The 23,262-nt window shown below is 41.3% G+C and overlaps 1 protein-coding gene across 1 annotated transcript in view; it reads left to right on the plus strand.

Moving 5' to 3' along the window:
* megf11 (multiple EGF like domains 11) overlaps positions 1–23,262 on the plus strand; it is a 240,773-nt gene that overhangs the window by 209,759 nt on the left and 7,752 nt on the right. The window contains exons 17-23 of the mRNA XM_033050114.1: positions 5,571–5,699; positions 10,389–10,517; positions 14,125–14,253; positions 16,873–17,001; positions 18,114–18,347; positions 21,471–21,589; positions 22,544–22,667. Of these exons, the coding sequence (XP_032906005.1) occupies positions 5,571–5,699; positions 10,389–10,517; positions 14,125–14,253; positions 16,873–17,001; positions 18,114–18,347; positions 21,471–21,589; positions 22,544–22,667 (993 nt within the window). The remainder of the gene's footprint in view (positions 1–5,570; positions 5,700–10,388; positions 10,518–14,124; positions 14,254–16,872; positions 17,002–18,113; positions 18,348–21,470; positions 21,590–22,543; positions 22,668–23,262) is intronic.

Below are 23,262 nucleotides of genomic sequence, written 5' to 3' on the forward strand. Positions count from 1 at the left end.
GTGGAGAATGGACCCTGGGGCCCAGGCAAGTTTCAGAGGAGCATAGCAAGTGGGGCCCTGGCGCGTTTCAAGGGCATGCGGTGGAGATCACTTGGTGAATTCGATTTAGACCATTGTGATTTTGATTGGTAAATTGGTGGATCAAGACTTACTCTCTTGGTCAGTGTATATTTCCTATAATCGCATTTAAGTTTTGACTGTTGTATCTTTGACATGACCAAGAGATCAAACGTCAATGAAATTCTTACTTGCAGCAGCACAACAGCTAAGTAAACATAGTACTCTGTAAACACTATAATAAATAACAAAAAGTTCAGTATATTAAAAAAATAACAGTAATTGTCCCACCCAAGCCTGTTTTTTGGAGATTAGTAGGAAGTTGTAATGTTTAATAGCCTGATGGTTGTAGAGAAGAAGCTGCTCCTGAACCTGGAGGTAAATGTTTTCAGGCTCCATTCTCTTCTTCCCGATGGCAGGAGTGAAATGAGAGCATGACCAGAGTGGCGTGTGTACCTGATGATGTTGGGTACCTTTTTGAGGCAGCGACTTTTGTAGATCCCTTCAATGGTGGGGAGGTAGGTACCCATGATCGACTGGGTAGAGAACACCACTTTATGCAATCTTCTTAATTCCTGGGCTCTCTTACCATCTGCATCCCCCAGACCTGGAGTTGATGAACAAGAAATGGATGAACACCTTGTTGTGGGTGGACTACAGACCACCAAATAGTCAATGTGTTGTAGAGTTGAAGGATCTAGGAGTGCAGGTGCATAGTTCCCTGAAGGTGGAGTCACAGGTAGATCGGGTGGTCAAAAAGGCTTTTGGTACATTGGCCTTCATCAGCTAGAGTATCAAGTATAGAAGTTGGGCGGTCATGTTGCAGTTATATAAGACGTTGGTGAGACCACATTTAGAGAATTGTGTTCAGATCAGGGCACCATGTTGTAGGAAAGATGTTGTCAAGCTGGAAAGGGTACAGAGAAGAGTTATGAGGATATGGCCAAGATTAGAGGGTCTGAGCTATAGGCAGAGGTTGAGCAGGCTGGGACTCTATTCCTTGGAGCACAGGAGGGATGATCTTATAGAGGTGTATAAGATAATGAGTGGAATAATTCATGCAGATATACAGTCTCTTGCCCAGAGTAGGTGAATCGAGGACCAGAGGACATAGGTTTAAGGCAAGGGGAAAAATATATAATAAGAATCTAAGGGGTAACTTTTTCCACACAAAGGGTGGTGGATGTATGGAACAAGCTGCCAGAGAGGGCAGTTGAGGCAAGGACTATCCCAACATGTAGGAAACAGTTTGACAGGTACATGGATAGGACAGGTTTGGAGGGATATGGACCAAATACTGGCAGGTGGGACTAGTGTAGCTGGGACATGTTGGCCAGTGTGGGCAAGTTGGGCTGAACGGCCTGTTCCCACACTGTATCACTCTCTGACTACGACCTTGCACCCAAGGTTTAAGAGGTTTCTGCAGGGTAAACTTGAGAAGTTTTCCCCCCCATCTCTAAAGAGTTGTGACACAAGGAAGATAGCAGTGTGTCGCTCAGTCTGCTTGGAGCTATCCCTGTACACAGTAGATTTCCTTAAAGGGATGTGGAAGCACATATCCACATACAGGTTAATTGGAGTATATGTAAGATTCACCAGTCTTCCTGATAGAGTAGCCAGTAGAGCCAGCAGGATAACTTGAAGTACCGAAGGGATTTGAAAATGCTGGTAGATCTCTGAGATCCTCAAATCTGATCCCTTTGATCATTGTATGTCCCTACTCTGGCTTCATGGAGACAGTTTGTTCCTCTTTGGGTAGCAGCGTTGCATGGTATCATCAGTCATCAGTAATCCTGGAACTGCTGGAGGGCTTCATTATAGTGCATCCCACCTGTTATGGTTTCTGAAGGACTGCTGAGACTCAGCAGTTCATGCCATAATGAATTGGTTGCAGTTCCTTGTAGTTTGTTCTTCTTCTGTCAGTGACCACTGACGGGAATGTTAATTGTGTTTGACTACATTAGGCTAACTCTCAGATCAAGTAAACCTGACATGGGCTTACATGATTTTAATATGAAAAGTATTGTGATTTCTGCCAAGACGTCAGTGTAACGTGCAACTGCCCAGCTGCACTTTGATGGAGTCTGCTCCCATTTTGTTCATATAGACCATTGTGCCAATGGACACATATCTACTGTGGTAAGAACCTCAGTATATTGGCAGATCCTTTTGATGTGTTATGGTAGGGAACATTGTCATGCTGTGGTTGCAGTTCAATAGTATACAAGATCAAAGTGTTGATACTGTAGAATAATGCATCAGTTATCTGTTCTGTACATTTCTGGGCTGCTTGCCGAGGCTGATTTCCTGTATCGCTTGGTGCCTGAGAAGACAGCTCAGCAATAGAGCAAGATACTGACCAAACACAATCCATCTGTGTCCTTGTGACTGTCCTTGGCACATCACCTGCAGGAACGTGTCGGTAATGACTCTGAAAGTGTGACTCCAAACTGTTCTACATTCCCTAAACACTGTCTTCTCGTGATTCTCTACATTTTAAGGATGTCTCTACATTTGGAGAACATGAGCACTGTTTATATGTCGGAGGATGAAGCAGTAATGATGTAGCCCTATTCCGAAGCAATGTTTCTAACTAGCGAGATGTTTCATTGGCACCATGCAGGCTTATCTCTTTGATTTTTTTCTGAAAAGTTAGATTGTATTCCCATGGCACTGTACCTGAAATAAGTGCTAAGCTTGTTAGCAAGTTCAATTATAAGTTTCTAATGATTGCCCAACTTTTTCCCCCAAATAGTTTATTTGCCCAACTTCATAAAGTTTTTATGCACAGTAATTAAATATTGATTGAATATAGATTAATATGATTAATTCCTAGTCCATTAAAAAGCCAAGCTATACCATCAAAGAAGTCATCTGAAGGAGGATTTGCTATGCTGTGCTATAGAACCCCTGTCGTGTGCAACTTAAACAAGAAGAGTCTCTAATTGACTCAGGGCTTAATCTGCCAAATGAGTGGTCTGAGGTCGATATGTTTGTTTGATCAAAAGGCTTAGAAGGGTTATATGTGGCTTCAAGGCTGGAACCTGATTAACTAAAATAAAGTTTGTGGAATAAGTTCTTTTCAAGTCGTAAAATATTTGTAATCTACAGTATTAACAATCCTACAACATTGCTTTTATTGCTTAACATTTGCAATGGCAGTGAACAGTGAGTGGTTCAGCAAAATTGTATCTCAGTGGGGGATAGTTAAACAAGAAGATGCTCTAATTCAGGAATTCTGTTTATGAGTAGTTGGTCTAATAAGTGTACTTGTGTTGTGGCAAAAGTTTTGCATAAGAGAATTATTATTTTTCTCATTTTTTTCATTGTCCCCCTTCTCCTGAAGACATTGACTCTGCCACTGTCGTACAGTTCCAGAGAAGGTGAATATTCTTGGGCAGCCACCCAAGTGTATGCCTTGGGAATAATTGCAAGCAAAATACCCAGCTGTGCAGGGTATCACAGTGTGACTGACAATAACGTGTCTGTGTACATGACTAAGTTGTCATAAATCCTGTATATCTTAAGCTTCTGCATCAGCTTACCACGAGATAACTTATCAAAAACCTAACTAAAATCCATGTATAAAACATCCACCACCCTACCTTCATCAGTCTCCTTCGTTACCTCCTCAAAAAAGCTCAAACAAGTTAGTGAGACACGACCTGTCATGTACTGAGCCGTACTGGCTATCCCTAATTAGCCCATTCTCTTCACGTGACCATAAAGCACCATTGAGAGAGCAGCTAAAGTATTAGCACCAGCACAAGCTGTTTGAGCTAAAGGGCCTTAAGGGCCTGTCCCACTTGGCCGTCATTTGTGCCTCATTTACGCGTGATATGTAAAATAGGTCGACACGTCATGACGCATGGGGTGCGAGTGGGTGACACACGCATTGCGCAATGGTGAGGCGTGGAATTGCATGCGGTGGCGCGCAGTATCTTGCGGCGCTCCAGGATTTCGTAGTGTAACTAAATCCTTGCATGGCACCTGCGTGACGTATCGTGTACGCACGTTGATGCATTGGCGTCTCACGCTGGCGTCCCGACATCTCACGTGTATCGCGTGGTGACGCATGGTTACGTCGACGCGCGCCACAGGGTATTCTAATGACGTCACGCGCACAAGACGGCTGTGCTGACGCGTGATTTGCGTGCGACGTCGCGCATCACAACACATCAACCTATTTTACATATGACTCGTAAATGAGGCGCAAATGACGGCCAAGTGGGACAGGCCCTTTACTTGATGTTATACAGTGTACTGAAGCTGCTGCACTCACTTGTTTCTCTCTTATCTCAATGAGGCTGTTACCTTGATGCTCTGTGTTTCATCACTGCTTGGTGCTGTGTGACAGGTGCTGAGTCTGCAGTCTTTGTATGAGTGCATTTTTTGAATTTCTCAGACTAACTGCCCTCACTTGCCCCTTGTCCATTTTATTGCACTGAGTTTCCTCAGGGATTCATGAGCTGATTCTTCAGTCCTGTGGTGTACACTGGAATGCCTTTATTATACCTGCAAGTGTCCTTGGTGTCAAAAGTAGAGACTCCTGTGGATGTGGTTTTCTATAATACAGTATGACATGGCATTTCCTAAACTGCTTTGTAATATCGAGTCAATAGGTTACCAATGCTAAAGACACAAAATGTGCATCCTTACCAGAAATGTGCTGACTTTGATCTATTTGTTTGTGCACGTCGGGTTGATTGCATTAGTCGAAACAGGGTGAAGGTTGCAATCTCCCACTGCTCTGCATTTAGTTAATTTGCCTTTTGATTCTTGTTACCGAATTGTGTGACCTGACACTTTTTTGCATTAAAATCTATTTGCCAAGTTTTCACCCACTCCCTCAACCTACCTGTATCTGGTTGCAGATCCAAATATCCTCATCAAATCATGCCGTCCCACCTGTTTCAATATCACCTCTTTTCAGATCATCGATAAACTTGGAAGGCTTATACTTTGCCACTCCCCCAAACTATTTATAAAGATTATAAATAATTGTGTGTCAAGTATTGATCCTCATGGCATTCCGCTACTTTCATCCTTCCAACCATTTATTCTGACCCTCTAACCAATGCTGTTCCTCTGTTTAAGAAAGCAGTTGCGACAATTCAGGAAATTATAGGCCAGTAAGCCTTACATGAGTGGTAGGGAAATATGAAAGAAGATTGTTAGGGATAGGATTTGCTCGCACCTGGAGAAGCATAAGCTTATTAAGAGTAGTCAACATGGCTTTGAGCGATAGAGATCTTGTCTTACCAACTTGTTTGCAGTGTTTTGAGGAGATGACCAAGAAGATTGAAGAAGGTAGGGGAAAGGATGTTGTCTACATGGATTTTAGTAAAGCTTTCAGCAAAGTCTCTCACGGTATGTATGTGTGTGTGTATGTGTGTATATATTTATACAGGTAACTCTAACCCTTCAATAAATAATTTTACCAAACAAAACAAAAGTCCAGTGTGTCAATAGCTTGTTAATGAGTGTGGTCTGCATTTTGTTTCTTTCCACAGTCTGCGCAAGTGGAAGGTTTGGCAAGAGCTGCTCTGGCACTTGCTTCTGCTCAAACAATGGCACTTGCAACCCTATTGATGGTTCCTGTCAGTGCTACCCAGGCTGGATTGGAAGAGATTGTGCTCAGAGTAAGTGATGGGAAGATATGTATATATCCAGCACCTTACCAGCAATCCAATGTGTTAGATTCACACTTGTACTTTATATAAAAGGCATGATTCCCTCGATCCCAATTATCTTGGAATTTCACTCCTGATTGAAGCAGATTCTTGTTTAAAAAAACATAAATATATAAATGTAGCAGAAGCAATTGAGAGATGAGCACCATTCACCAGGGACCCAGCAGATCATTGGCAGAGACGCCCCAACGCGGGGGAACTGAGGCAGAGGTGGCATTTTCACATTATCTTTGCAGGTTAATTGGAATGGAAGCATTCCAGAGAATCTTTCTGATGGGTTTTGAAAATACGCTCTCATTAGTTTTGGTCCCTCAGAACCCCCCAATTTAATCTATATTCCACTAAAGTTATTGTTGAATCTGCCTCAACCTCCCTTCTAGCCTGTGCTCCTGGACCATGATCCTCTGTATCATACTGAACTCATCTCCCATCTGGAATTTTTTCCAATTATCCTGATCTTGCCTGAAAGTGATAAAAGGATTGAAATGGGAGAAAACAAATTGTTTTTCGAATTACATAACTCCTTGATAAATGTGCAGCATCACTGGATCCCTCTGATCACTGGAGCCACGAAGAATCATTCACATTCCCCTTGGCCAGGAGCTGTGGGGCATCACTGCACTACAACATTAGATGCTGTGAGCTGGAACTTCCTTGGAACAAGTCATTAATGAGAACTAGGTTCCATGGTCAAGTCAGATTACAAAACTCAAAGATAATGGAGACATTGCTTGAAAATGTGCATGATACCAGCAATTCGTCTATTGCTTTTGAGGGAGACGAATAGGCACACGCAAAGTATAGACCTTGTTAGTTAGGAGAAATGTTGCAATTAGTGGTATAAAACAATCATTTTGAGTCGGCTTCCAATAGTTCCAGCCTGATGTGGAGTGAGTCGGCCACTTTCAGTAGGCATGCCTCAAAGCCTCCAATCCAAGCCCAAATATGTGAGCAACACAAAAAGTTAGAGTTTGGAAGTTTTTTAAAAAATTGTACATTAATGTAATACTGGATTTTTAAAAAATGTTATTAGATGCTGAGGTTTATTTCTTCTTTTGATTTATTTCTATTTGTTTTATTTTGAGAATCCAGTAAGAAAAGGCTTCCCTCTTTGTTTAAGCAGTTTGTTTAGCTATTCATTACGACATGCACAGACCTGACCTGTTCATCCTAACTACATGTACAACTCTTCTCTCCTCCTGGTTAAAGTGCCTGACCAAAAGATGCTAAGTTTTAATACGAGTTACTGTGTGTGTGCATGTCCCATCCCCATATTGTGCCTGCTCACAGACACAAATGCACTCACTCATTATATCAACCTCATTTGATAATGGGCTTTAATCTGTCATATATAAATCATTGCATGGCAGAAAGTAACCAGAAGGAAATGCTTCACTCGAAGAAACTGAACATTAAAAATGCTCTATTCATCTTCCAGACATTGTTTTTCACGCATTTCACAATTTACTACCAGTGGACCATGCTGGCTGACTTCTGGATGCAATCTATTACATGATGGCAGTAAGGGCTTGAATGACTGACTGTGATAAAGAAGTGTCATCTGCTGAACATATTGAGAAATGGGCAGTTACATGTCTGGATTATTAGCATTTACTGCATACATAGAAACATAGAAAATAGGTGCAGGAGCACAGCCATTCATTGTGATCATGGCTGATCATCCACAATCAGTAACCCGTGCCTGCCTTCTCCCCATATCCCTTGCTTCAGCTAGCCCCTAGAGCTCTATTTAACTCTCTTTTAAATTCATTTAGTGAATTGGCCTCTACTGCCTTCTATGGCAGAGATTTCCACACATTCACAACTCTCTGGGTGAAAACGTTTTTTCTCATCTCAGTTTTAAATAGCCTCCCCTTTAATCTTAGACTGTGGCCCCTGGTTCTGGACTCCCCCAAAATTGGGAACATTTATCCTGCATCTAGCTAGTCCAGTCCTTTTATAATTTTATATGTTTTTATTTTAAGATATCCTCTCATCCTTCTAAATTCCAGTGAATGCAAGCCCAGTCTTTCCAATCTTTCCTCATATGACAGTCCTGCCATCCCGGGGATTAACCTAGTGAACCTACGCTGCATTGCCTCAATAGCAGGGGGAGATAGATATGTGGGGTCGATACTTTGTGCTCCATAAATGTGGGTTAAATTGCACACGTTGCTGAATGAATGAATCTCCGGCTTTCAGCACATCCGTGTTGCCCAGCAGTTATTGTGATTGGGCACATTTTCGCTATTCTGGATTATTTCCCTCGCACTGCACTTTTTCCATGGAAGATTTCAAAATCAATTTTTCCCTCCCATGACACCAGCTGCATTAATCAACATGGATACAAGTAAACACAAAACTATCAATGTGTTAACCAAAATGCTTGTGGCTCTTATTAGATCCCGATTTATCAAACTTTCCTTTTATTTACGAAACATTACTAAATTATTATGTCATCTCTGGTTCTTTCGCTGCATCTCCTAATTTGATTAAGTCACATGGGACCCATGGTGAGTCGGTAAGTTGGATAGAAAATTGGCTTGGTCCTAAGTCTAGGTAATGGTGGAGGAGTGTTTCTCTGAATGAGAAAAACTCATCAGTGACTCACTCCTGTACCATTGCTCAGTGATTAATTGTGTTCAGCAAGTGCTTGACTTTGTTGTTTGTAATATGTATCAATGACTCAGATGGAAATGCAGTTAGTTTGATTAGTAAGTTTGCAGATGAAGCTGACATTGGTGGAGTATGGTTAGTGGGAAAAGTAGCCAAAGGATGCAGCATGATATAGATCAGTTGGATATTTGAGCAATGAAATTGCAGATAGGGTTTGACCTGTTACACCTTGGCAGATCAAATGTAAGGAGAAAGTATACGGTAAATGGCAGGTTTAATTGAAGCACTGATGTACAAAGAGATCTTGAGGTGTAAGACCATAGCTGCCTGAAAATAGTAAAGAAGGCATGCTTGTCTTCATTGGTTGTGGCACTGAGTATAAAGTCAGGAAGTCATGTTGCAGCTATATCAAATTTTGGATAGACACTAAATGCTGGAGTAACTCAGCAGGCCAAGCAGCATCTCTGGAGAGAAGGAATGGGTGATGTTTCAGGTTGAGACCCTTTTCAGACTGATGTCGGGAGTGGACTGGACAGAGATAGAATGTAGTTGGAGACAGTCAGACTGGTGGGAGAACTGGGCTGGGGGAGGGGATGGAGAGAGAGGGAAAGCAAGGACTATTTGAAGTTAGAGAATTCAATGTTCATACCGCTGGGGTGTGAGCTACCGAAGCTAAATATGAGGTGGTGTTCCTCCAATTTGCGCTGGGCCTCACTCTGACAATGGAGGAGGCCCAGGACAGAAAGGTCAGATTGGGAATGGGAGGGGGAATTAAAGTGCTGACCAACCGGGAGATCAGGTAGGTTAAGGCGGACTGAGCGGAGGTGTTCAGCGAAACGATCACTGAGCCTTCGCTTGGTCTCGCCGATGTACAGAAGTTGACACCTGGAACAGCGGATGCAGTAGATGAGGTTGGAGGAGGTGCAAGTGAACCTCTGCCTCTCCTGAAAAGACTGTTGGGATCATTGGATGGTGTCAAGGGGGGAGGTAAAGGGACAGGTGTTGCATCTCCTGCGGTTGCAGAGGAAAGTACCTGGGGAGGGGGTGGTTTGGTTGAGAAGGGACGAGTTGACCAGGGAGTTGCGGGGTGAATGGTGGCTGCGGAAAGCAGAAAGGGGTGAAGATGGGAAGAAGTGGCCAGTAGTGGGATCCCGTTGGATGTGGCAAAAGTGTTGGAGGATTATATGCTGATGGGGTGGAAGGTGAGGACAAGGGGGACTCTGTCCTTGTTGCGAAAGGCGCGAGGTGGAGCATGAGCGGAGCTCGGGATATGGAGGAGATCCTAGTGAGAGCCTCATCTATATAACATTTTGGTTAGGCTGCATACAGAGTATTGTGTGCAGTTCTTGTCACCACACTATAGGAAGGATTTGGAGGCATTGGAAAGGGTGCAGAAAAGGCATACCAGGATATTGGCTGGATTGGAGAGCATTAGCTGTAAGGAGTGGTTGGATAAAATTGGAGTGTTTGCTCTGGACTGTTGGAGGCTGAGGGGTGACTTGATAGAAGTTAAAAAAAATATGAGAAGCATGGATAAGATAGTTAGTCTTTCTCCCAGGGTAGAGGGCATAACTTCAACATAAAAAAACGGGGAAAAGTTCGGAGGAGATGGGCGAGGCAAGTTTTTTACACAGAGAGTTGTAAATGCCTGGAATGGGCGGTCAGACGAGGTGATAGAACCAGGTATAGCAATGTTTAAGAGGCATTTAAATCGACACACAAACGGACAGGGAATGGAGAAATATAGCAGGCAGGCAGATGGGCTGAGTTATATTGGTATCATGATTGGTGCAGACATAGTGGGCCGAAGGGCCTGTTCCTTCCAAACAAGTTTCTAATCAAAATAATAATGAATACATCAAAGAAATGTGAACATCAATTCTGCTCTATGTGTGCACTAAGTATTAAGGCCTGGAAATACCCGACACATTTTTCATTGTTTGCAATAACCATACTGCAACTACACTCATTTTGTAATTTTTGTTTCTCTTTCTTTGTTCATTGCTTTTCCATTCTGTTCAGCTTGCCAATCAAGCTACTGGGGGCCCAACTGCATCCACACATGTAATTGCCATAACGGAGCAGTGTGCAATGCTTATGATGGAGAGTGTCGATGTACACAGGGCTGGACTGGCATGTATTGCACGCAGAGTAAGTAACTGTTTCAGTGGAAATCACCCTGGGAAGAGTCTGCCACCTTGTGGTGTAATAAAATAAAACAGCAAATCCTTCATTTGTACAGTCATTAAACCATAATTTCTTTGGTTAAAAATAAATTGAAGAGATCTTTGTTCTTGAATGCATGTTTTGCTGATGTTTGATCAGCCAGTTTAATGACATTCTTTCATCAATAGATTAAATTGCAACAACTAATTGTGATATTCTTAGATGTCAGGCCTCAATTCCAAAATGCCCATTTTTCTGTGAAACTGATAGGTTGACAAAATCCCCAGAAGGTGATTGGGCAAGTGCCTCCTGAGAATGTGATTTCAAAATAAATCTAAGTTAAACATAGAACGAGGAAGTTTACATAGAGAATCCCTGCCCTGCCTTTACCCACCCTATTATTCACCTTCCCTGTGATGCCACTCCAACCACATTTTCGGTTTCTCTCCCCTTTCGGTATTCTGGAGCGAGATTTCTCGCTGCTGCCTTCTGGTGTCTTCCTTGGTCACCACCAAAACCAGCTCCACCCCACACAGTCACATAAAATATAGCAACTCCCCTTGTGCCTCATCATTCCCTCCTCATTGTGTATTTGGAGGATTTTTTTATTTCCAGTGCTTTGAGATGCCTGTTGGAGGAAGTTCAGGTCTCTGAAGCATAGAGCAGGGTAGTGGCCACTTGTAGATGACAGGTTTTATGCAGATCTGAAGTCTTGATCTTCAGATAACCTCAGTCAACCAACTCTGCTGGAACAATGAAGGCGATGGTGAACTTTAACATCAATGTCTACAGCTGGCAATGGTAGCTCCCGAGTTAGACAATAGACAATAGATGCAGGAGTAGGCCATACGGCCCTTCGAGCCAGCACCGCCATTCAATGTAATCATGGCTGATCATCCCTAATCAGTACCCCGTTCCTGCCTTCTCCCCATATCCCCTGACTCCGCTAATTTTAAGAGCCCTATCTAGCTCGCTCTTGAAAGCATCAAGAGAACCTGCCTGAGGCAGATAATTCCACAGACTCACCACTCGCTGAGTTATGAGAAGTGGTCCACAGGTCATCTGAAATGTTAATGTCAAGGAATTTGAAGCAAGGAATTGTGGGTCTCCACTGCCGACCCACAAATGGAACGTAGCAAGTGGTCTTCCGGCATCTCCTTTCAGAAGTTAATGATTAGTGCCTTGGTCTTGTTGATGTTGAGTGAGAGATTGTGGCACTACTCAACCAGATGTTTTACTTCTACTGTATGTTAACTTATCGCCCCACCCGTGATTCGGCCACCAACAGTGGCTTCATTGGCAAATTTATCGATGGCAAATGAGCTGAGTTTAACTACACCAGTGGTTCTTAACCTGGGGATCATTTGGGGCTTTGCCGGGGGTCATGAAGGGGACACAAATAACATATCAATTTGTTGAGCCCATGTTTAGGAACCTAACAAAGGTACATACCACATACAGTATTTTGTTAACGTATGCACGTACTGGTGTCAAAAAGGTTAAGAACCACTGAACTACACAGTCACAAAATAAAGATAGTAGAGCAGAGGAATAAGCACGCAGCTTTGAGGTACACCTGCGTTTATGGTCACTGAGGAGGATATGTGGTTAGCAATCCGCACCAATTGAGATCTGCCTATTAAAAAGTCAAGCATCCAGTTACAAAGGGTAGTACATAGGCTCAGTGGGTGACGTTTCCCATTGGCTCTGAAGGTCAGCTTTACACCAGCAAGTTTGTGGTGGGTGAACAGTAGCATTGCAAGGAAAAGATTAGAGAATGTAATGATGCAGCCTTATTCCACATGAGGTCTTCACTGCGATCTTCTATTGGTTGGTGTCACGACTTTCATACTATCTTGGAGCTAACAAAATGGAGACAAATTTCTGTGGGAATCTTTTAAGAGTGTTCCGCAGTCCCTGCCAATTACAGGAGTTAAAGGCATTAGTGAGGTTAAAAGGGCCATGTAAAGTGACTGGTACTGCTCTCAGAATTGTCTCGGAGTATTCGCACGGTGAAGATTATGCTCATTGTCCCTCATGATGTATGGAATCCATACTGGATTAGGTTTTACCTTTTCAGCCAATAGGACAAGGCAGTAGTGAGGAACTCTGGCAACTGTGGAACTGTTCCATGGATTAAGCAGCAGTGTTACCACAGTCCGATGCGTCCTTTCTTGACCACGACCACAATTACGGCATCTCTGCAGTCCACTAGTATAAGGTTTATTTCCCACATGTGGATGATCAGATTGTGAATTTGTGACTGAAGCTGTTCACAGCTGCATTTATTGTACTTGCGGCTCTCAACATCATTTCCTCAGCACTGAGGAGACTAAATGCAATGGGTGATCACCTCTATAATGCCTACATTTGAGCCTCCAGTCACCTGTAGTTCTCCATCAGATTCCCCCTCTGAGCTCTCTGTTCACGTCCACTTTTCAAATAAAGCTCAATACGAGCTCGAGGCCAGCACCTTGTCTTCCAGCAGGGCACTTTACATTCTTCTATATTTGACATCTCCCAGGAATTAATATAATCATTTTATTATTTCTATTTACACCTTATCCAACCCTGTCTTTGCCACATTTACTTGTCATGCAAATTTGGAATATCTGAACACATGAGCAGGAGGTGGCCATTTGGCCCCTCAAACCAGTGGGTCATTTAATAAGATCATGGCTAATCTGATGATAACTTCAATTCTACTTTTCCATTTAGTCCCTCTCCGCCTGGTAACCTTTCGTGTTTTGCTTATGAAGACTACATTTCCTCTATAGTAAAAGTATCCAAAGTCTACTTTCACTGCCCTTTAAGGAAATGAATTTCAAAGACACACACCTAAGACAAAATAGTTGCTAAATTTCTGACTTAAAAGGACCTATTTTTAATCAGTGACCCTGGTTTAGATCATCCACCCAGTAAAGGAGGCATCCTCTCCACACCCACCCTATCGAGAAACTTCAAGATCTAGTATACTTCTATCACCCCCTCTCAATCATCTAATCTCCAGTATCCACAACATAGACTGTCCAAGCTTTCCTCTTAAGACAACCAATCCATTCATGTATCGAATGAGCAAGTCTTCTGACAATTCTGTCTAACTCATTTCCACCAGCTTTTCACTTTGCACTATTGTCCCTTTGGTTGTTGCCTGTCTGCTGCCTGCCGCCACCATTTATTCTTTTCTCACTTCCCTCTTTACCCTGCCTCTGCATTTGCTTATAATCTGTTTGACGTTTTTCTAAAACATTAACTCTTTTTTTCTTTCCACAGATGTACCTGAGCTGTAGGATTCAAGTGTTTCTGTTTTAAAGCACCTTAAACATGCCTCCATCTCTGCACAAATTCCTCCCTATTTTCTCACTGTTAATGGCAGATTTTATCAAAAGTCCCATACACAACATGTCTCTGTTTCTAGCCTCTGCGAACCTCCCAGAGTTGCTGATGCTGGGAACAGGAGATCTGTAGTTAGGACACCTTGGAACTAGTTGCAGTTCTCAAACCCTGCTCTTCCCTCATGGTTCGGAATGCAATGGTTCAGGAAGTATTAAAACCTTACAGAGCTTTTTCTAACAGAGAATTTATGTTCAAGGATGTCCAGTGGGATTTTTTGGAAAAGATTGCATCCAACTCTGCAAGTGCCAGAATGGAGCAGATTGTGATCACGAGACAGGAGGATGCAAGTGTCGAACAGGATTCTTCGGGGAATATTGTGAACAGAGTGAGTGAGACAGAGGTGCCAAAGGGAAGGTTTCCCATTAACGCACACATTCCTACCATATATATTGGAGATTTCAAGATTTACCATTCATGTATTTAGCAATCTGCTAACTGCATCATCCAGTTTCCCTGTCAGTCTTAATCAAAGGTTCAACTACGTGATAGTTTCTGGGACACAACATACCTGATGGTAAAACCACTGTGCTTTTGCTTCACGTCTTTAAAAAAATTAGTAGGGATTTTCTTGCAATTAAAATACCACACGATTTACTTAAGCCCACTTGGTACTTCTAGCAGAACACATGATGTGAAATTTCCCTGTATTAATTTCAATGGGGGGAACTCTCAGGTGCTGATATTTTAATTCCCCATGAATATCTCTGAAGTTCAACAAAAGAACCAGTCATTAATGCAGGAAGTAGTTCCTTTCGAGAATAGGATGAGTTTAAACCTTTTCAGTTCCTCACTAGCCGTTAGACATAACCTTAATGAGCTGTTGGGAGTGGTATTTAAAGGTGTTTCTGCATATTTTTAGTACAGAGCCATGTTGCAGAGAGCTACTTGTCACTCATGCAATGATAGTAATGTAGACACAAAATGAGAACCAAAAACCAATCTGTATATCTTTTCTCCCCAAGCTCACTCCAATTAATGTACAAACCCCTCGCTGTAATTACATTCCTACCTGTCTGCACACCATGTGTCTCTTGGTTGTAGCTGTGCTGTGAAGATTGGTCCTCCCTCTTTAACAGGAAACCATGAAATTCAGTTAGTTCTACATGTTCCGTCACCACATGGATTATTCATGTAATGCATGTTAAGTCTGGATTTCCCTGTGGTTGGGAAACCACTCCATATCATACTTTTGTAGGCACCAAAAATTGCAGTCACGGATGAATCTACCAAAGTTAGGGACCCAACAATATTATCCATTTTCTCACGTATTAGGTTGGTTGGAAATTGAATCATTAATGGACAAGACATTTAAGTAAAGTAGGAATAAGGTTCAACATTGTATGTATTGATCCATTTTTTTCCGTTTTATTCTTACAGCTTCAAGGCAACACATAATAATTTGCTAGTGAAGTATTCTGCCTGCGACATGACAGCAGTTATATTCACAGATTAATGTTTGCTTAATTGTCAGTACTGTATTTCAAAGGAGCTGCACTCGTGAACCTTGGTTGTTTACTGGAGTAATGCATTGTCAGACAGAATTAGAGCTTTTCTGTAGGAGCCAATTCACCAGCTGTTCATTGTCTCCCACTACTTCTCTATTGGTGCCAGCACATCCCCATTTGAAGATGAGTAGGTACTGAACCTGTCATTGCACCAAAGCAGGCTGGGCTGTTGACAATGCCTCTATTTTCACTTTATCAGTGGATTGACTGCACATAACACGTGGAAGCATTTGGTTTTTGATTACAGAATAATCAGCATTTATGGTATAACCAGACATGAAATGCTGGGCTAATATAGCAAAGGTCTGATAAATACACAAACACGTTTGCAAATGTTTTATATTATCTTGATTAAACTTCCCTATCTATCTTCTGTAAGTTTAGGTTGTACCATAAATATTTTAGGCCTGGCCTGCAAAGCCTGAAATTCAAATTGCAGCACAGCAAGTGCCAAGTTTCCTGTCACAATTTATATGACCACCACGCAATTAGAATGGCGTTCTCTAATGGCATCTAAGATTTGGGTCTTTGGGAAATCACTGAGGAATTGTAATTTCTGAGTATTTCCAGAGTGTTTGAAAAGTAACTAACAAATTTTGAGAATAAAATGTCTACAATGCAAATATAAAATAAGGAAATGTTGCATGACTTAAAAGAAACAGAACTAATTGAAAAGGGAACTGCATCTGGACCTCCTATCCATTCACTTCTCTATCTCTTCCAGCCCCTTAGTGTGCATTGGTGGGTGGGCCTTAATCTGCCACCTTTCCTCTCAGACCTTTCCTTTCTTCTCTGGTCTGCACGAGCTTCAGTGTGTCCACTAAGCACATACTCTGGCCCTTTTGAATGTGCCCCATTGGGCCATGGAAAGCTTCTTGAACTAGATGACTTGCAAGTTTCGAGAAAATCAAAGTGAATCATTCGACAAACTGATAGTCATCTAACAGCAGTTGATACTCGTCTCAGTTGAGTGTAGAGATCTGTACCATGTTGCTGTGTGGGTCCATTTATGCTTTATACTGCAATCTGAAAATGACATTTTGATTGCCTGCCTCTGCTTGACAAGGGATTGACTAGTTTATAATTACATACTTCACTGGTAATGAGCAAGAAATCTATATAGTCAGACTCTTATATAAATGAGGACAGAGCATTTCTAATGTAGAGGGTTGATGGGACAAGGGCAGAGAGGCAAGATTTTTAATAGGTTCTGAATAAATAGAATGTGCATGTAGGAAAGCCCAATAAGGCATCCTTGCTTGTTCAATATAAAAACCTTTTATATGGGGAAAAAATAAACAAGTACAACTGTTTAAAGAATATTTCCAAGAAGAACTGCTAATTCTGATCCTCACTGTTACAAACTGCTATAAACCTTATGTTACTGAAATATTGATCTCAGGGGGGACCTAATTACATCCTTTATCATTGTATTTCAGAATGTCCTCCTGGTACATTTGGCTATAACTGTCAACAATTGTGCAAGTGTTTGAATAATGCCACCTGTGATCACGTGACTGGGACTTGCTATTGCACACCTGGATTCAAAGGCATCCGCTGTGACCAAGGTACTTGGAGCATGTGACTACAAAACAAAGTAGTTGCCAGTTGGATTACCGGCCTGAATCTAAATCTAAGATTTGGGTCTTTGGGAAATCTTGATCTAATTCACTGAGGAATTGCAAGTGGCATTTAAATGAACATTGTAAATAAAGTGGGAACCACTGTCTTGTGTCTATGCAATTGCAGCTTCTGTTCACTGCAGTCACAATTTGAAAGCATCATATATTGGATGCCAGAATTTGGGAGTGATTTTAATGAAAACTGGAAAGGCTTTGTCAAAGTTTGCATAAACATCAGAATAACTTTTTGTTTGACTTCACCCTTTAATCTCCGGAAAGTAAAATTCACCACATACCAGGTGGTGACAAGGTGATTGTAGTGAGAGGAATGATGTGTTTAAAACCACACCTAGAATATCATGTACAATTCAGGTCTATCCTGACTGTGGGTGCAATCTGTATGGAGTTTGTACATTCTCCTTGTGGCTGCGTGGGTTTTCTCCGAGAGCACTGGAATCCTTGCACTTTCCAAAGACATCCAGTTTTGTCGGTTAATTGGCTTTTGTATGGTGTAAATTGTCCCTGGGGTGTAGGATAGTGCTAGTGTACGGGGTGATCGCTGGTTGGTGTGGACTTGGTGGGCCAAAGGGCTTGTTTTCATGCTGTATCTCTAAACTAAACTAGCCATTCAGGACTGAGATTGGATGAAATTTCCTCAACCAATGGATGTTGAGCCTTTGGAGGCCATGACGCTTCAGTCACAGAGTATATTCAAGATAGCTATCTATAGATGTCTAGATATTGATAGAAGTGGGGAATATGGGGTTAGTGCAGGAAAGTGGTCTGAGTTTAAGATTAACCATGAACGTACTGAATGGTAGATCATGCATCAAAGACCAGTGGCCTGCTTTTGTTTCTTGTTTTTTTATATTAAAGGAGAGTTGGAGGGGTTATGAGAGGGATATTGTGGTAGGGAGATGCGAAGAAGGCTTGTGCGGGCTGTGTGGGAGGGAAATGGGCTGAATGGCCAGTTTCCATGCTGTACATTCTTTGTCATTCCATGTAATGTGGTCTAATTGCAAGCATTCTTCATCTAATGAGCCTATTCTATCATACAGCTGCCCTGTTAATGGATGAACTGAACCCCTATACAAGAATCAGTCCAGCTCTAGCATCAGACAGACACTCTTTTGGAGCCATTACTGGGATCATTCTTCTTCTCCTGATTATAGTAATGCTGCTGACTCTCTTCATATGGTACAAATGGAAGCAAAAGGAGAAAGGGCATGGCATGCCCAGTGTATCCTACACACCTGCCATGCGGATGACTAATCAAGATTATTCCCTCTCTGGTAAGGACAATTTATTGGTATTGGTTTATTATTGTCACATGTATCACTCTACAGTGAAAAACGATTTGTTTGTGTGCTACACTGTCAAATCATACCATACATGAGTACAATCGAGCCATACACAAGTACAAATAGTGCAAAGAGAACATGCCAGAGTGTAGAATATGGTGTTACAGCATTACAGTTTCAATTACAAAGAGAGTGCAGAGTATTAAAAATGTGTAATGGGTGCATTGAGGTAGATTGGGAGATCAGGATTACCTATTGCTTTTCTTCAGAGATGCTGCCTGACCCACTGAGTTATTCCAGCATTTTGTGTCTATCTTCGGTGTAAACCAGGATCTGCATTTCCTTCGTGCACAGGATTACATCCTTGGCTTATGAGAGGACCGTTCACTAGTCTAATAATATTGGAGAAGGAACTGTTTCTGAATCTGGTGGTACATGTTTTCAAGCTTTTATATATCTTCTGCCTGACAAGAGGGGCAGAGGGAATGATGTAATTGATTCTTATTATATTGGCTGCTTTCCTGAGGCTGTGTGAAATGTAGATGAAGTCAATGTGGTGGGAGGCTGGTTTGATGGAATTGATGAGAGGAAAGCAGTGTATGAGATGGATTGGGTTACATCCACAAATCATTTCAATTTCTTGCTTCTTGGGAGGGGCTGTTGCCATATCAAGTTGTGATGTGTCCTGATCAGATGTTTCCTGTAGTGCATTCCATAAGTTGATAAGCGTTATTGAAGACATGCTGAACTTTCTTAGACTTCAGTGAAAGTAGTGGTGTTGGTGTGCTTTCTTGGCTATAACTTCAACATTGGTGGTCCAGTACAAATTGTAGTTAATATTAACATCAGGGTTGCTGTGGGAGATTAAACAGTTCAACTTCTTTTTAGGGTTGAATAGTTTTGGTGGAATCCTCATTCTCTTTAACAAAAAAAACTGTATCCACATCCATCAATTACTGTTTCACCAGGCTGGACAGTGTGTGATTATTCTATACTGGCATAAGAATCTAGAAGGGAGATAGTCATTGTATCACTGTGTAGTGACTAATGGAGTGGGCGTATGGTAGGGAGGGGTGAGAATGACTGGGCAGTGTGTCCAAGGTCAGTGATGGTGGGGAAGAGCAAGAGATTCAAAAAATCAACATGATCAGTGGCTCATTCTTGAATGCCATTTTGTAAATTTATATATTTTTCATATTGTTACAATTTTCACCATGATAGATAAAATATCTGTTCTGGGAAACTATGTGCCATGGATAAATAATTCAGTTGAAATGTCATTAATTGATTGTGAATGGAGTTTTAGAATTATCTATTCTATTTTGCTAGAGTGTCTGTGAATTAGAGCGTCTGGTCCAAGGTATGATATGAGGCAGGGAAGGTAGGAAAATGTTTTAGTCCGAGCCATTATGTTTCCCGTCACAGAATTATAGCTGATATCTTTGACCTTTTGGAGGTACAAAATGTTTAATATTTTTGTCTGCAATTCTCTGTATTGCATAGTTCTACTTCATCTTGATATCATAGGTCATTTGTGTGTCACCATTGCCTTTAGCTCATGAGGCTAATTGTAAGAACCTTTTGGGGGGGAAAAATAAAACTATCTTGGACCAGTCAAACTGTAACTCACTTGGTTTAGTTTATATCGTTAGGTATGTGACGAGAAATGTTTGTGTTTCTTATTTAGTAGTTAGATACGATTCATGGTAATACTTGATCCTGCCATTGAAACCAATGAACTGCCCTGCTAGTATTCACCATCTGTAACGCTACCATGCTTCACCGAGGGACATGTCTGGGTACGGATTTCACACAGAGTAGTGAATGTCTGAATGGTACTTGGAGTTGGAGATGTTTGAACCTATCTGTAATCCCACCTGACTTTGAATGTGAAGGATGGAACTTGAATAGAGGTGCATGTGGTGTAAATTGGGGACTGTTTGAACATGAAAATTTAAAAACTCTGCAGAAAATACTCAGCAGGTCAGGCAGCATCTGTGGGGAGAAAAACTGACTTAACATTTCAGATCAAAGTCCCATTTGAATGTTCTGATAAAAGGTCTTTGACTTGAAACATTAATTCTGTTTCTCTTGCAACAGATGTGGCATGACCAGCAGAATATTTCCAGCCATTTCTGTTTTTATTTAATATCTCTGTGGCATTTGGCTTTGCAGTATTTTCTCAGTCTCGGCCAAATAAACAAACCTCAATATCACCACTAATTCAACTTTTGGCAGCTAGCTGTAAGTTATTGAATTCTATAATACAGAAGAAGGACATTCTTCCCATCCTGCTGGTGATGTTTTTTTGGAAAAGCTCTCAATTTATCCCATTCACTTTAATAGGTATCCTACAGACAACATACAATGAATAGGAAATTGTGGGTGATATAATTATGGGGAGATCTAAAGTATAAGAGAACTAATCTTACGGACTGAAAATAAAAAGAAAGTTTAAGTCAAACATTTCTCACTCCCAAATGCTTTGTTCCCCTCGGAGTAGTTCAGGCTGGTAACTCAATTCCTCGAGTAATGTGTTTAAGTTTCCAATTTTCCACAAAATCTTATTGATGTCAGAAATAATGTGTTCAGCAAACATTTGCAGGGTTGAACTGATGTAATCTTTACAGTGACTTTGTGTAAGTGACTGGTCTCAAGAATTCCTTCAACATCTCAGATGTTCTTTCTGCAGAGTTGGTACGTATTGGTGCATTTCAGTGTCTCTACAGCATTTATTCTTGGCTCAGATTTGTTTTCAAAATACAACCAGTGTGTTATATTGTGGCGATGTGTGCTTATTTATTCTACTTCAATTTATTTTGTTTCTGCTTCACACTTGTGTCTTATTTGAAAGTCTTAATAGCATTAAAGTGTCCACAGGCATTTAATGTAGAAGATATTGGTGATTATGATACTGGAGATCATTAATCTTTCATTAATTTTATTTCTCTGTCTCTATTTCCTTTCTTATTCTCGTTCCCGCTTTTCAGACTTCTTTTGGACCATACATTTCCTACTGTCTGTCCCTCTGCTCAGTCTTTGCTTGTCTCACTCTTAGATATATTTATATTTACTCCATGTGCGTATATTTTGTGCTGACTTATCTTTCCTTAGATCCATCTCAGAGTACCAGCACCCTTCACTGTTTCACCAACCCTAGTTACCACACACTCTCCCAATGTGGCCGACTCACTCGTATTATCAATAACTCAGATGGAAGCTGTCACATTAAGGTATGTATCAAAATAATATTCCACTAAATTGCAGTGGCTGTAGCACTCACTTGTGACCTTGTGATCTAAAGCCACAAATGCTGCAAATCTAATTAGATAATTACTTTGGGGAAAATTGGCAAGCATTAAAGACAGTCGCAACCTATTAAATAATTTCCATCCACCTTTTAAATGCAGCTAAATGTTTTACTGATATTTCTCCCCAAACTGACATCCGAGCAAGATAAATGCATAAAACACTGCAGGAGGCTCAAGTTATGAAGATAGCTTTGCTGCTATTCATTGTGGCAGAGAGAACATTGGGAACTCTATCACTGTGCAATGTTTTCAAATGTCCTGGCAATAATGATCAGAAAGGCAGAGCCAAGAGCATGCTACCTGTTCTCAAAGCTACAGCTGAGAACAGAGAAAAGTAGATTAAATGAGCATCTTGGAGCCATACGCTTAAAATAAAGCAGCTTGGTGTCATTGTGTCAAGAAGCTCTGTTACACAATGGCAGTTTTATATAGTTAAGACTTGAGATTTCACTCAGGTCAGCCTCTCGCCTGGGAGGCAATCTCCCTTGGGATTATACACAGCCATGATGCAGATACCATGTCTGGGAGAGAAATTCCAAGCGGTAAACATGGGGCCAGAGGAAGGGGAAAGACACTAAACAAAATGCAGCTATGAGTTTGGTACCTGATCACATCTAATCACCGAGGACATGTGGCAGTATTTTAAAAAACATATTAAAATTTGTAGGATCTGTTCCATCGTCAGATCGGAGCAGAGATTATTAATCAATTAATTACTTGTAATCATTTATTTGACCCCTTAGAACAATGTCCTGATACACACTGGGCTATGCATTACATTATGTAAAATTAGCTTTAAAATTGAAGTGACAACTCTGTCATACCAAACGTTAGCCCGATGAACTAAATTTGAATCTTTTATTAATTCACAAACAGACAAAAAAACAGCTTTTCTCAAGTCTCAAGAGTGTAGAGCTTTCTGGGCATGAAGGCTGTAGACAAGATGTCAACAACTCATTGCATCCTGAATGGCGAAACTACAGTAACTTGAATGATTTAGGTCAGTAAGCCCTCAACATGATTTTACTTTGAAATGTTTTGGCTAAAATGGCAGTGGTAATATTGTAGATGAACCTCGTTCACTGGTGACAAGGTGAATGCTCACTTTACTGTCCTATCTCCCCTCTATAGCTCCCATAGAATCACATTGCTGACAAAGTACTGCACAGCCTTTGCTTTCTTTATTTGAACAGAATTACTGATGTGCCTCTATTGTGAAGCTGTGGACTGACAACCCAAACTACGATCACAGCAAGGAGCTCGACATGATAATTGAGGTTGATGCATTATTGATTTGTGTACGAAAGTTGCAGTGTGAGGTTATGGAATGCCCTCTCACAGTGTGGAAATACAGCTGCAGACAGTTGTACAGTCTTACAATTTGCATCTATAATGGAAGAAATTCAGACATACTGGCATATGGATAGCCATGCACATTGTTCTGATGCTGTAAAAATAACTCATGACCTCTTTTCATATCTGTTCTGAATGGCTGACCATTAATTTTGAGACTGTGACCATAATTTTGGACTCCGCAAAGGGAAAGATCATTGCCACATCTACCTTGTGAAATCCAGGGAAAGTATTGTTGCTAA

This window comes from Amblyraja radiata, chromosome 34 (assembly GCF_010909765.2).
Source record: "Amblyraja radiata isolate CabotCenter1 chromosome 34, sAmbRad1.1.pri, whole genome shotgun sequence".
In the NCBI taxonomy this organism is placed as follows: Eukaryota; Metazoa; Chordata; class Chondrichthyes; order Rajiformes; family Rajidae; genus Amblyraja; species Amblyraja radiata.